The sequence below is a fragment of the Epinephelus moara genome, chromosome 12 (assembly GCF_006386435.1).
Source record: "Epinephelus moara isolate mb chromosome 12, YSFRI_EMoa_1.0, whole genome shotgun sequence".
Taxonomy (NCBI): Eukaryota; Metazoa; Chordata; class Actinopteri; order Perciformes; family Serranidae; genus Epinephelus; species Epinephelus moara.
In genome coordinates, this window is record NC_065517.1 from 27,585,803 (window position 1) to 27,600,594 (window position 14,792).

Below are 14,792 nucleotides of genomic sequence, written 5' to 3' on the forward strand. Positions count from 1 at the left end.
AAAGACTAAAAACTACAAGACCAAATGCTGCTTTGCAATATTATGTTTAATATAAAAAGACGGAAACATTTATATACAACTGCCCTGAGGCACTCTCATATACAACTTTACAAAACTGAAAAAGGAGATTCTCTAGGAAAAAACTGGTGAGTTGAATATGTCGGGCTTACATCAGTGATGCAGGCTTAGTGTGGGGGAGAGGGGGTCGCAGCAACAGCCATGCCAAATCTGGAAATGCTAAGATCGTCTTAGGGAGTAAAAGGCATCAAAACCCCAGAGTTCTCCTTTATAAAAATACCAAAATCTCTTTTCAGTGCACACAAAATTACAAAAGCCATTTCTGAATACACAGCAGAAATGTTGACGACAGTCCTAATAATCAGAGATATTGTACAATTATCTACAATAAACAATTTTATAAAACATTCTTTAGCCTCCCTGTGCTTACCATCAGTGGAGCAACAGAACAACAACACTTACAGGGAAGGGGGGGAAACTTTAGAGATAGCAAAATATTGTTTCATAACCATACACACCTACTCAAAAATAAATAAATATGAACTATAAAAACTGTAAGAATCAATGTTTGGCACGTGGAACCAATAAATAACCATTGAGAGTTTGGAGATGTGGATTTGTGGGGATAGCTAAAAGGTTCTTTCAGATTTGTGTTTGACGGGGTGCACCAACATTTTCACACGATAAAATGGGTGGGTAAAATACTTATGACATCCTCCCTCCCTTCAGCAGGAAGCATCAGGGGTCTGGGGCAGAACTCTGAGTTGTTACGCTGGGACATCCAAATTCAGATTGTACGGTGGTGATCCACAACATCCACGTGAGCTTGTTGTATTCGCAGTCTCGTACCAGTTCAGGTGGAAGCACCATCTCAAAAGACGATATGAACGGACCGCACCTCTGCGTGTGCATACACCTGTGTGTGGTGTGGGTGGTGCAGGTGCTCAGACTGCATTGGTGTTGTTGGCAGAGAATGCGTGCAGATTGCCCAGCTGACTAAGGCCACTCTGGATGTGTGCCACGTGGATCTCGACGTTATTCTGAAAGCAACTAGAAACACAAAAAGGACAACGGTATGAGAAATGTTCAGTACTTGGAGCCTGACTTAATAGTGACTAGTAGTGATGCTGACTTGGATAATACTAAAATAAAGTTGAATTAGGCATGTGTATTCCCCTAAGAAATATTTTGAGTCTCCATGTGTACCTCATGCAGCAGTGCAACATGCAAAGGCCTTGGTGAAGGTGAGTATAGCCTAGATCAGTGATTCCCAACTGGTCCAGCTACAGGAGCCAGATTTCTCCTTACTCATTTGTTCAAGGTCCACACAGTTCAATATATTCACCATCGTAAGTGCATTTGGCCATGACGTCGAGCTGGTTTGCCGTCTGTGTCAAGCAGCTGTCTGCTAGTCACTCGCAGGAACAGCACTTCAAAGTGAAAGCTCCATGCCGGAAATTCACTGTACTTCAAATAAATTTTTTCTAACTTGACACGTTTGCGAGTCAACTGCAGTCGATTTCAAAAGGACCTGCGACCCACTTTTGTACTATGACAACACCAGTTGGGAACCACTGGCCTAGATGAACCATCCAGGCATTTCCTGAAGTAGGCTGAAGCTTTCAGTTCGTTAAGGGTTAAGGGTGGCACAGCTGTTTCAGAGCTACGACAGTCACCTCACTGGTATTTGAATAGTCTAGATCACAATCGTAGATCTCGCAGATCTATATTCACCTTATCTAAGCCCTCTCTGCATGTTGCGCTGCTACAGGACGTGTGCATGGAAACTCAAAATATTTCTCAGGAAAACACAAAAGTATTTATCGCCTTTGTTTACGACCATCTATTCTTCTTCTCCCCCATGTCCCCTTAAGGACTCTGTAGGTATGCCATTGACACAGATAAAAAAAACTATGAACCATCCCTTCTATTGTTTCGTGTAGTGTGACTTAAGCCCAGTTCAGACCAATGATTCCCAACGAGACGCAATGGAACTTGCAACTACTTGCAACGGTCTGCAACGTTCTTAAAACCTACCAGTTTGCACCAATGCAACAAGATGAGACAGTGTATCGTCTCCATAGCAACATCTCTCTGTACTTTGGTGCTAACTGACAGCTTTTAAAGCACAAGTAACGACTGAGCATGTTGTTTTTTCAGTGTGTGTGTGTGTGTGTGTGTGACATGTGCTCAAACAGCCAGCAGCAGCAGCAGCGACCCACCACTCGACACCAATACACCATGAAGATGGAGCTGACATGTGTGTCAACGGCTGTAGGGCTGTAAAGAAGACAGGCTCGACAGGGAAGGAGGGCTGTTGTCAGAGAATGCTGCAGCAAGCGAATGAACACGCCGTCTGCTGACAGTTTGTACCTGACTTGACCAGCTTACTTACAAGCTAATGGTGCGTTCCATTTCCACTGGGAAATCGGAATTTCTGAGTTTCCAGTCAGGAACTTGAATTTTAGAACTCGCACTGAAGTCCAACTTGAAAAGTCTGAGGAACCTCACCAACTCCAATCTCAAAATCTAAGATGGCTGATCTGCATGTCAACAGTAGTAGAAGCTGTAGTAATATACGGTCTTTAAGGTCTTACGGTTTTATTTGTGTCTCATTAAAACAATCATACACACAGAATTATCCAACTTTTCTCTGTGGACATGTTGCTACAGTATTTGTGTGCACAAAGTAGAGTGTAATCTGTTGTTATCAACTGGTATTACCAACAATGGCTGACCTGACTAGAACTGGTATCACTAACATCTTGGTTCCCTGACTTACCAGAACGTGGTCATCTCAGGTGTGACGTAATTCCTAAATCAGACTTCTGAGGTAAATGGAAAGCAGCATGAATCAGCTGGCTTGAGTCAAGCTGAGACGGGCCAGTTCACTGCGCTGCAACTTTTCTCTTCAGCATTCTAAAATGATTTTGCCTCGTTGTGAATCTGTGGTCTGAACTGGGCTTAAGGAAGTGTAGTTAGAAACCCTGCTTTTTTTTTTTTTACCTGAGATTGGAGGGATCAATTGATGCCTTGATGTCATTAAGGGAGTCTGTCAGAGATTTAAACTCAAACGAGTTCAGGTCTCCTCCATCTGCCAGACACTGGAAAAAAACACACAAAAATGAGCAATGAAAAGAATTTCAAAGTACTGGTTTATTATTCAAATATTCTTCAGTGAACATACAAAAGCTGTTAAAGAAAGTTCACAACAGACTTATTAAAGCTTTGATGTTGATGCCAAATTTGTGCTAACCTCACTGTCAATACATCATCACAAATAAATCTGACATGAGTTAGGGACGGGGTCCACATAGCGTCTTTTTTTTTCTGTAGAAAAAGGGGTGAGGCACAGGGGAGCGCCTCATACCAGTGCTTCATAAAAAGGTGTCCCCCAGTGCTTTTTTTAATGACACGCTGCACTTGGGTTTTGTTTCTATGACAAGAACGTCTTGACATTAACATCAGCTACATAGCGAATGTAACAATACATTAACAGACAGCTGATTACACAATTAACAGCAAGCCCCACAGTACAGTGATAGATGTACAACAATCACTGGAAACCTACAGTGTCCGTCACCTGTTGTGCTCTCACAAATGGGCTTGAGATTTTCAACTGGAAGCTCTCGGAGGGGACGCACAAAAAAGGCCAAGCACTCTGAAAAAAGACACTAGGTGCAGCACTTTATTTCTTGGCAGCCACATATGCCCTCTCCTCACTGGGAATAATTGAAAAAAGATACCGGCGCTGAGAACAAAAACACGACGTGAACACTGGCCCTTAGAAAATGTGTGAGCAGGAATGAACGCAGCTGAGCATATCCCTACATGTCCCTTACCTTGATCTGTAGCAGCAGAGCAGTGAGGCGGGATACGAGGTGTGTGAGGCTGGGGTTAGTCACACTCTGCTGTCCGTCCTTCAGTGAGTTGCTCAGCTGCACCATCTGCTGGGCTTCGTCTTCACAACGCCGCCGCAGCTCTGTGGGATGGTCAGCTGGAACCATGCCCTGATCTGGAGCGAGCTGGACGGACAAATTGGGGATTCGCATCTTAAACAAGGCACTGTTTTATTCAAATTGGTCAAGATAGACTAAGAAGTAAGATGCTATGAATATCAGGCCTCAGGGACAATAATTAGTAATGGGAGTGAAGTGTATCTACTTTACCTCACAGCAGAACTGCTGAACTTCATGAAGCACCTTATTGAGATCTTTATTGAGCTGTTCGAGCTCAAGCACTGTGGTTGCATATCGCTTCTGGAAGTCGAGGTCAATGGGCATCGAGTATGACTTCTGAAACACAAAAACATGATCACAGTTTTAATTAGACTTGATACATGCATCTCAGAAAACATTTAACAGGTTTTGAAGCAACTTTTTTGTTAAATTAAATTATTAAATGATGATGACTGCACCAGTTTCTCTGCCTCTGTGTTCATTTCCTTCAAGTGTTTGATGTGCTCTTTCTTGATCATGAGGATCTTGGACAGCCTCGTCTACTCATGAAAAAAAAAAGAGACAATTTGTTAAAATAAAGCCTTGAAAAGTTTTAGGGTGTCAGATTTTAGTATTCCATTTACCACTTGGACGAGGAACTTGACAGGAAATCCTCCCAGAGTATCTCCCTCAGCACCGGGCAGTTTGTTTCTCCATGGTGACTGGTTGATAAGAGGGTCATTGTCCTGTTGGACAAAATGGACAATGAAGTCATTTGTCTTTATGAGCTGTACAGTGGAAGAGATTCAGAAGATTCAACAAGAGTTGCAGTATGATTCCTACTGTTTAAAGTTTAAACTGATCGTGTTAAAGCTCAAACTAATTCACAATTTTTTTATGATGACTTGATTCAATGTGACAATACCTGAACTGTTCTTATTCATTAAATCCCACCACTGACACAAAGTTAAACATGCTTTTGCATCAATACATTTACAGTCCAAAACCACCTCAAACTTACTGGCTGCCTGCCCAAGTATCTGTTGCAATAGACAGGTGTGCTCGCAGGCAACAGGCAGATTTAAACCACTACCAAATATCACTGACAACTGTGAGACACCAGGAACAAGTGTGATGACGCAGCACATGTATATCTGTCATTAGATGCAAGTTCACAGTACCATGAGGACGGGAGTGGTAGCGGACGGGTAAGGCCCTCGAGGAGGAGTCATGAGGTTCTGCATGTAGCGTGTTATCCGATGCTTCTGGGCGAAGGCTGAAATGGGCATGGTCTCATTGGGCTCATTGCTCTGGAAAACACAATCACCCCCAGCTGTTTAACAATGTATTATTACAGCTTCAGAACATCTTTGTGTTTTGAAAGTGTATGACATTGCATTATAATGACAAAATAAAGTCGTTATGTGTTCTGTATACTTACCAGGACTTCGTAGTCAGGCACAGTGTGTGTTCCCAGACCACTGCGGTCAAAGGTGACACGATAGGTGGCAGCACTGGTGTCCACTGCATCGATCTGCCCTGTGAACAACCCATCATGGACGCCTCGGAGTCGAGCTGTTGAACGAAAAGAAAACAAACAAAATCAGAATTTGCACTAATAACAACAGCCCCTTTTCCACCGCAGGAACTTTTCTCATTTACCTGGGCTTTTGAAAAGCCTCGGCACGTTTCCACCGAAATTCCCCGGGGAAAAAATTTTCCCTCAACCACAAAGATGGGTACCGACACCCGGTACTAAATTAGCCCCGAGGCTAAATTATCAGAGACCGTAGTATTGATAAGCGCTAACGGTTCTTTTGTGCCGGCGCTGAACTCCTCCACATACACACACACACACACATACCTATACGACACGGTAACCAGTGAACAGCTGAGCGGCCGCGGTGGAAACAAAGTGAAAATAACTTGAAAATGACTTGAGCTGATGGCAGCTACACTCGATACTGTAAGTGACATTAATCCTTAGCGGGAAGAAGCCAATACTTTATCAATACATGTGTTCAGTAAGCATGAACACGTAAACATGTAGACAGCAATATTCAATATTCTCCGTCCACAGTCTCTCATCCACCGACACGAACGTCATGTCTTACACAAGGACAGCACGCTAGTTCAGCTGATAGTGAATTGTTACTAATAAGCCCCCTCCCAATAAGCTTTAAGTAGCTTCTATGGGGTGCCCCTTTTCACATGTCGTGGGGTATACTTTGGTATACCCTGGTGCTGAAGTGTGTGCAGCTGTACTTTTTGTTGACGTGTGAATAAACTTGAAACTTAAAGCTCAAATGACAGCTGTCTGTATGTAGACTAACTTAGTTTGACACTTATCTTAAAATACTTTTAAACTTAGCTGCTGGCTGAGACAAACAGCCCCAACTCTCTACAGCAGCATGTAACCAGCCAAGCTGGCAGAGCCAAATACAGGGCACACGCCGAATCATCTATGTCATCAGCCTGATTTGATTAAATTTTCTGGAACTTTGAGGTGTGGTGGAAACGCAAACCACACAGATTACCAGGAATTATTTTACCCAGGTAAATAAATTCCTGGTAATAAAAGTTCCTGGAAATGTTGGTGGAAAAGGGGCTATTGTTCAGATCAGTGTGGAACCTCCTTACTTGTGCTATGGCAAATAAATTTCCATATCAGTCAAACTACACATGTAAGCCCCACTTCCACCGAGCAGTACAGTTCAGCTCAGTACGCATTTTTTCCATTCCCACAGGTAAAAGTTGTGGTGGTACCCTTCTGTTGGATTTGGCAGTTTTTTTGAGGGGTAGGACATCAAAGAAATACTATACATGCAAACTGGGGTGCTCTGCAGGTCATCTAACTGCAATGATAATAACCTTGTAACATTTAAACACAGCTGTCTCTGTGACATGTTGTCAGCCATCTTACCAGTGACTTTGGTTCCTATGATGAGTGGCAGAGGGATTTCATCTGGAAGGTCTTTGCAGTTTGAGACATCAGACAGTTTTCTTTGCTGCAGCAGACGCATCTTCTGCCTCTTCTGCCTCAGCGCTGTCCGCTCCTCAGCAAAGAATGCTGATGAACACCTGGATGGGACAACAAAGCACAGGGCTGTAGAATTTATTTTAAGTCTTTGAGGAAACAGCTTCATGAAAAATATAGGGAGAGGACTGTTTCACATAAATGATGACAAAAACGTTATGTTAAAATGGTGAGGCTTCAGAGATTCCAGCATACCGTCGAGGCTTCCCCATCAGTCTCCTGATTGTTCCCCACTCGACCCTTGTCAACTTTCTTGTTTTCAGGTTGGGAAAAGTCTCCTTGAGACACAGGCAGAATTCATTGTCACCCTCAAAGAGAGGTCTGGAAAAGAAAATAATACACATCTTAGTTAAGACAACATTGTCCCACAAACATTTCACCACATTCAATTTAATTTCAGACAACCACAAAGCTCAAACATTGTTAAAGCATCTCTGAATGTATCACAATCTTTAAAAAAATAATTGCTGTCTTCTGAAGGTGAAAGCGAGACGTTACCTGTCAATATTGGAATAGAACCATTCATAGATGCACCATTTGTGAGCTTTGGGTAGCTTAAGGAGGTTTCTTAGTCTCAGCCCTATTTTCTGGGATGCCTTCTTATCTGGTGTCACCACGTTAGAGAATTTCTGTAAGAAAAACATTATAAAACAGTCATCTAACATACAGGAACATAGGTATTAAGAAACAAAACAAATACACTAAATTAAACATCTTAAGGAGGGTTATCCCACACATATTCTCTTGTATTCTTCCACCAGAGCTATGAAATCATTTTAACTTCAGTGGTCCAACTCTTGCAGGGTCAAGCAGATGACTAGCGAGACAGCATCGTTTTTAAAAGCCTTGCTATGTTTATCTCACTGGCTTTGAAGCTCTTGTTTAACAAAGGAGAGGCAGCAGTATGGAGTCGAGGTTTATTCGTACACCAGTCTGTTCCTTTCATCTTTCAAATCAGCAGCCTCATTGTTTTCTGATACACTTTGTTTTGATGCATTTTGAAGCAGTTATTGCCCCCTTAAAAAGTACAGCTAATGCAAACAAAACACTAAGTGTGGTTGCTGCACATTAAAAGCTCACTGCGAGCAAACCACAGGAACACTAAGTATAAAAACACTGAACATAGGAAGCTAAGAAAAGGTTAGCCAAATCACTGGGTTTCTCTGTTTTGCTTGTGTAGGCTGGAGTAACTAGACAGAGCCATTTTGTGCTTGCTCACTTTAAGGACTACATGTACTGTAAAAGTAACGCTGCAGCGCTGTAAATCACTTCATGGTGTGTGCTCTTTACCTGTGGTGTGGTGCTGACCCTTTGGCTCCTCCGAGGGGATCTGGATGGGATACGCTGCTGGGGTGACTCATCCTCCTCCCGAAACAAACGGCTCCTCTTTGAGCTCCGTGTGGGCTGCGAAGACATGTGGACACGAGATAATGAATGATTCCAATTAATGGAAAGTGCCAATACTGCTCTGAGAGTGAAAGCCTCTTCATACCAGGCACAATTATGTGTGTACTATTCTTTAGTCACTTCAGAGACATCGATTTAATGTGCAGTAGGAAAAACAGAAATCCAAACCACACTGATTGTCTCCTGTATGCAGAAAACATGGTTCAGTCAAAGCACTCCTGCAGATACACACCAGATTCAGGCAATATGCATCAGTGATACTCAGAATGTACTCCAACAAACATATGCAAAGAGAGTTGCCAACTGTCAGCTTCTCGTTTAATACCCAAGAGAGAGCAGGACATGCCAATCTGACACAAGGAATTTTCTGGTGAGATGAAAATATCCACCTCAAGCACACTGCCGTGTATTTTCTACACCACCACCTGGTGCGACAAATGTTTCCAGAGGGGTCCCAGACTGTGCCACTGACCTCTAAAAATACTGATCACTACTTTATTTTGTCGAAAAACTGAACATAAAAAGACGGACTTACACAAGACCACATAGAGACCACTCACATGTGAACTGCGTATTCCTTTTAGATCTGCATTTCCACACACCACACTGGTGTGAAAAGACTTAATGAAGCAATTAAGTTACGTTATGTTACACACAGAATTAGAATCTTAGAATCTAAAATCGGAGGGGTTTTTTAGGTCAGTAAAAGCAGCATAAGTGGAACTCTTCTTTTTTTCCCTCAGCAGCAGTTTGCAAAGTTTTGAGTCACGGGATGGATAACTGATCAGTCAGTCCAATCAGAGCTGATCGGATCAGATTAATGCAGCTAATTCTGAGTGAAAACAAACTCTTAGACCCGAAGTTTGACTTTCACTCTGCCTAGTGTTCTGCTACTGCGTCTGTCACCAGAGTACGCGCTGCGCTGCGAGAGTGTGGATGCAATAAATACCCGAATCATACTTATATTCCAATAGCACACCTAATGAACGGTCCAGCTCCAAAAATAGAAAATCAAATCGTGGTGGCAAATCCTGGCGAGCTGCCACTGATAAATGAACGTGTGGGAAACCCTGTGAGACATTCAAGTATTCAGCTGGAAAAGATAACTGCAAAGAAAACACACCACTGTGGCTGATAAGATCATCAAGGTGTGACCTTATAATCAACATAAACAACAACAGTTCCATATCAAACAAGAACCCCTTAATTACTGAGTAACAGACAACATCATTTAATCATTCATATGTATGAAGACTGTACCTCTTTTAAACAGTCACACTTTTGCCTCTCAGGTTGTATAGTTTTAATGTAAACAGATCTTTCTTGTAAAAGAGATAACGAATCTCAAGAGACCTCCTTGCTAAATATAGGTTGAGTAAATAAAGACTTAAAAGAGCCTACTATGTCTCTACGTTAATTTGCAGAACAAACATTAGAAATATAAATGTCACACGACAACACTAACTTTGTTCATTACAGACTTTCAAACCATTAAAAAGGTTTCTGAGATTGTTTTTCATCCACAAGCCAAATGGAGGTAAAACATGTAAATATGAGGGTAGTACCTTAAAAACATGTTACATGCCCTGATCACATATGAGAATAGATGAAATTTTGAGCACATATAATGCAGTAAATTAACCCTGTAAGTACTACTTAATGACGTTAATACTTGCAATAATCTAGACTGAGATGCGTTTATTCCACTGTATGGAAATTTGGAAGTTGCGGTTTGTGGGTTTTTTTTTTTTACTGCATTATATAACTAAGTTTTTACTTCATGTTTTTAAGCTTAGGATTCATAACATTGTGAAGAAGAAGCAATGGAGCCTCTGTGATACACAAGTTTCTCTTACCGTGTCCATCGTGAGGGAGGAGTGACGTCCCCTGGTGTTGTGTGCTCTTGGGAAGCTGTTCTTTTCATTCAGAGTGTTGGACAAACTGCCTTCTACAAAACAAAACCCAAAGCATTTATTTACAATAGTGTAAGGACATCAAATACAAACCCCAGTCAGACATAGGCGTTATCACATATCAGACTCAAACTAATCTCATATCACAGAAGATGTAAATGGAGTTTGTCCATATGGGAACAAAACTGCAGTGAAAGCAATTTATAGGGACAATTAGTTCGACTGGATCCGAGACTACATCAGCCACAAATGTTAGGTAGTGTGGGGTTGCTACTAAAAGCTTGCCATTATGGCAAGATAACGCTTTAAACCAGGAAACCTATGGCATGTGCAAGCTAACAAAAACACAGACAATATCAAATCAGTATTATGTTCATTGGCCATGTCTTACTACGATCCAAAACAAGGTGGGACGCTGTGTACAACGTACATATAAACAGAATGCAATGACTTGAAAATCCTTTTTTAAACATACAGTGTGAGAAAAGAGTATTTAACGTGTCAAAAATGTTTTCAATAAACATATTTCCAGTGCAGATATTCAGATGAAATTTAGACCAGATATTGGTATTAATCAAATTAAACCACACAGATAAAGAGATTGTTACATTTCAATCCATATTATGTGCAGTAAAGTGGAATGACACTGAACACACTAACTGAGATTTATTTAATACTTTTAAAAGCCTTTGTTTACAATGACAGCTTCAAGATGCCCGTGTGAAGAAACTATTGTCACTATTCAGATGGTATTTTGGCCTGCTATTCCACACAGACAGATATAAATCTAGAGGATTTTGGGGGGTAAATCTTACATAATATTTTCTCTTTTAAAACTTTAAAAGTTAGCATCCTCAATTCCCAAACACTTACTAAATATTGTTAAAAGAAGAGGTGAAGTAAACATGCCCTGTTGCAACTATTTTTGGAGCGTGCTGCAGGCATCAAATTCACAATGAGAGTATATTTACAAAAAACAATTAGGTTTTTTAGTCAATTTAAAAATCATATATCTGGTTTTTGTACTGTATTAAATTAAATAAAGGTCTAAAGGGAAATGCAAATTGTCTTCATTTCATTTATCTATACAAGAAAGGAATTAAAAGTAACATTGTGTGTTACTGTTTTTTTAGCAGGTTCCTGTTGTGCAACAAAAAACTACAACCCACTACTATACAAAACTACTTGTATTTGCTCAATGACGGCACACTATAAAGGGTCACTGTATTTGTCTTAGATACATATGTTGTATATTACTGTAAACCCCAATAAAAGGTTTTTAAAAATTCCAAGTGGTTCCCAATGTGCTTATACACAGTGCCAAAAACATGTACAGATTAATGCAGTTGCAGCCCACCTACCTTTTAGACTGACAAGTGCCTCTGCTGAAGAGCCTGAGGAAGAGGGCAAATAGGGCTACATCAATCTACAGTTACATCCTGGTGGCATAAGACTATAAAATGCTGTAAATGTTTTACTGAACATGTCACAGTGGTTGAAAGAATAATCAAGCAATGATCTTTAGTTTTAAGTTAACATGGTAATTTTAGCCATCAAAGAAAACGTCTTTAAATAGCTGACATCTGTGTGAGTGTCCTTTAAACACTGACAGCAGCCGGCAGGGTAACTGAAGTTAGATATAGCTAGCGCAGTCAGTTAGGCCTTAACCCCCAATATGAGCTGTCAAGCACGGGCATAACATCAGCTGGACAGATCATATCAACGAAATGAGCTACACAAGCTAACGTTACACTGTGTTACGACCCGGGGACAATATTTAGTTACGTTAACTACGTCCACGTCGACTGAAATGACTATTACAGTTGTTAACAGCTAAATAACTTGGCTGGTTTCCCCTCACCAGATTGTCAAAACGGTACACAACGCGTTACCATGTAACGTTAACCGGCGATAGCCGACACTAAAAATGAGGAAGGTGTCACCGAAGACTAAAAAACTAAGCCCAGCAACACAGAAAGCTAGTAGCTAGCGTGTGTACTTTGGCACAGAGACGTTACAGCAGCCCTTTTGTTATTGCTGCTTACGGTGTAAGGCTAGCAGCCGTTAGCTCGTAGCTAAGCTAACGTTATTTGTTTACCCAGTTGGGCTAAAGTAACTTGCTCAACTCCAGCACTAGCTATGGTTAGCCTCTCGTGCTAACGAGCGTTAGCTGACTTGGACAAACCGGTATCTCTTTGCTTCTAAAAACGACTTTATGAACTCCGTCCAAAACTCACGATATTCATTATATGGACAACGATTGTAGTTTATCACCAAATATTTACTTTACCACTACGGGACCGCTGCGTGTTTACAGTGCAAAACTCCTTGAATTTGTGTTGTTACTCACTCTCGTCTAACAGCTGGTCCATCTCCGCCATCTTGAATTAGCCGCGCCGCTTTTTCAAAGACCTTGTCAAAATGCATTCTGGGTCGGGACGCTATCTGGAGGGCGATTTGAGAAATAAAAATCTTTTAATTTATCAAACCGATGGTTGGAGAATCACTTTGTATCGTTTATACATATACACAATTACATTTACTTAGTGTAAATACAACTTTTCGTACAATATTTTAGGATAAATGCTTGGAAAGCCGTTTCATATGCAAAACTGGAAGTCAGAGGAGGCACTCAGCATCCCTCCATTGTTCCATACAGCACTTCAATTAAAGGTTCACTAGGTAAGTTTAATAAAAAAATAAATAACTTTTGCTAAAGCAGTCACTACATCATGTGTACATGAAACAGATAATATGTGAAAGAATCATATTGCTCTGGCTCCTTGAAGTGCTTTTAATGGCATTTAATGGCAAGACTCCATTACCTGAGTAAGAACAGCCAATCAGAGCCAGGAGGTCTTTCTCATACATGTCATACACTGCTGGTGCACAGGCTGTACAACACTGTACATGATAATAGCACAAGTTAACAGAGGGAGACTGACAGTTAAAAGCTTGCTTTATCTTTCATGTTCACAGACCAAGTCAGACATCTTCTCTGATTGGTTGTTTTTGTTCAGGCCCGGTGGTTTCTTGCAAATCACAGATTTATATTAGAGTGCTCCAGGGACAAGGTTTTTATACAGACGTTAATGTCGCCCTGGTTCCCTTGTCAAAAAGCCTTTTGGATTTTTTGGTTGTATTTAATCAGGTGTATCTGCATTTTTCCACCATTTTTAGTAACTCTTGTACTTATCTTACTTTTATTGTTACTCCATTAGGCACTGGTTTTTGTCTTTTGCTCCCTAAACACTTTATGTCTTATATATTTTGAATATTTTGACTGATGCTTGATACCCTACTGTTTTGAAAACTAGGCCCATTGTGTGACCCTGACCCCTGTAACCCACTGGTTGCTCTGATTGTAACTGGTTTGTGAATGTTAATTGTTGTTATTGTAATTTGTGTTACTGTAATCTGAAGCATTCTCTGGCACAAGAATTTCCTTTGGGATAAATAAAGATCTATTGAATTGAATTGGATTATTGCTGAAAATAAACTCTGTAGCAAACACACTTTCATGACACATGTTGTTTGGTTTTGTAACTTAAAAAGGTTCCATAGTGTAGTGGTCATCACGTCTGCTTTACACGCAGAAGGTCCTGGGTTCAATCCCCAGTGGAATCAAAATATTAGTAGTAACTCAGTCCACCAGGACTTGGGTTGGGAATTGGAGGGGCGCCTGCTGGACCAAATATGGAGCAAGGCACTGAACCCAGAACTGCTCAGGGCCCCCCATCTCTTCACTTAGTGCATGTACAGGTCCTGTTTGTGCATGTGTGTGTATTTCTGACCTGTGTAGTAATTGACAACAGAGTGAAAAAATTAACTTTCCCCTCTGGGGATTAATAAAGTATATACAATTTAAAAAAAAAAAAATCCTTACAAATAAACACCACTTTCATGTTTTTTTTAAGCCTAAATGCAATCACCAGAAGTAAACACTCATGTTAAGCTATAAATGAACTACACCATGGTCGCATGACTTTGACGTCACCGCTGTAAAGCCTTGTTCGGCGTGATGATGTTTTGCAGTCTCATTTAGCCACTTAAGCTTCAAAACTCACAAGTGGGGTATTTACTGACATAATTTATGTCATAGAACAAAACATAAAAGTCTCTTCAGCCTGTGTTAACCACAAACTTTATTTCAGGCATCTAACCAAAAACCCATTAAAAAAAAACCCCACTGTCTTCAAGGCCAGGGAACCTCCTGGGGCACTCTATAATAACTAGATACCGGATGCCAAGATGGCGCCTCTTCATTCCAGTGGAATTGCTCACCTGGCACATGCACCCAGAAAAGTTTCTAGCTTCCAGATTTACTTCCGCACTATGTAACCCACTGAATATGTGCAGTAGTGTTGTCTCCTGCTGGCATCACCCACAAGGTTCCCGCTCAGCTCAGACTTCACATTGTGATGATGTCACATACTGTTAAAACACTTTTCTTGGCTAGAGGAAAGTTTTACAAATATA

At 40.9% G+C, this 14,792-nt stretch overlaps 1 protein-coding gene and 1 non-coding gene across 2 annotated transcripts; one reads left to right on the top strand and one right to left on the bottom strand.

The window, feature by feature from the left end:
- Positions 1–34: 34 nt before the first annotated feature.
- On the bottom strand, positions 35–12,715 carry lin9 (lin-9 DREAM MuvB core complex component). Its single transcript, XM_050058743.1, has 15 exons — positions 12,664–12,715; positions 11,675–11,707; positions 10,257–10,348; positions 8,284–8,397; positions 7,492–7,622; positions 7,189–7,314; positions 6,880–7,037; positions 5,398–5,531; positions 5,138–5,266; positions 4,601–4,702; positions 4,436–4,516; positions 4,188–4,313; positions 3,861–4,043; positions 3,025–3,122; positions 35–1,068 (listed from the first exon to the last, which is right to left on the bottom strand). The coding sequence occupies exons 1-15, from the start codon at positions 12,692–12,694 to the stop codon at positions 963–965; spliced, it is 1,644 nt and encodes a 547-aa protein (XP_049914700.1). The 5' UTR covers positions 12,695–12,715; the 3' UTR covers positions 35–962.
- A 1,152-nt stretch (positions 12,716–13,867) lies between these two features.
- On the top strand, positions 13,868–13,940 carry trnav-uac (transfer RNA valine (anticodon UAC)). The gene has a single exon. It is a non-coding gene; the product is annotated as a tRNA-Val (tRNA).
- Positions 13,941–14,792: the final 852 nt, after the last annotated feature.

Bases quoted from the DNA above. Each gene is read 5' to 3' on its own strand.
- lin9 (XM_050058743.1), bottom strand. From the start codon at position 12,694: ATGGCGGAGATGGACCAGCTGTTAGACGAGA. The intron at 8,398-10,256 runs GTAAGAGAAACT...ATGTCTTCGCAG, and splicing joins CCTCCCTCACGATGGACACG to CCCACACGGAGCTCAAAGAG. The intron at 7,315-7,491 runs GTAACGTCTCGC...TTTCTTTTCCAG, and splicing joins TTCTATTCCAATATTGACAG to ACCTCTCTTTGAGGGTGACA.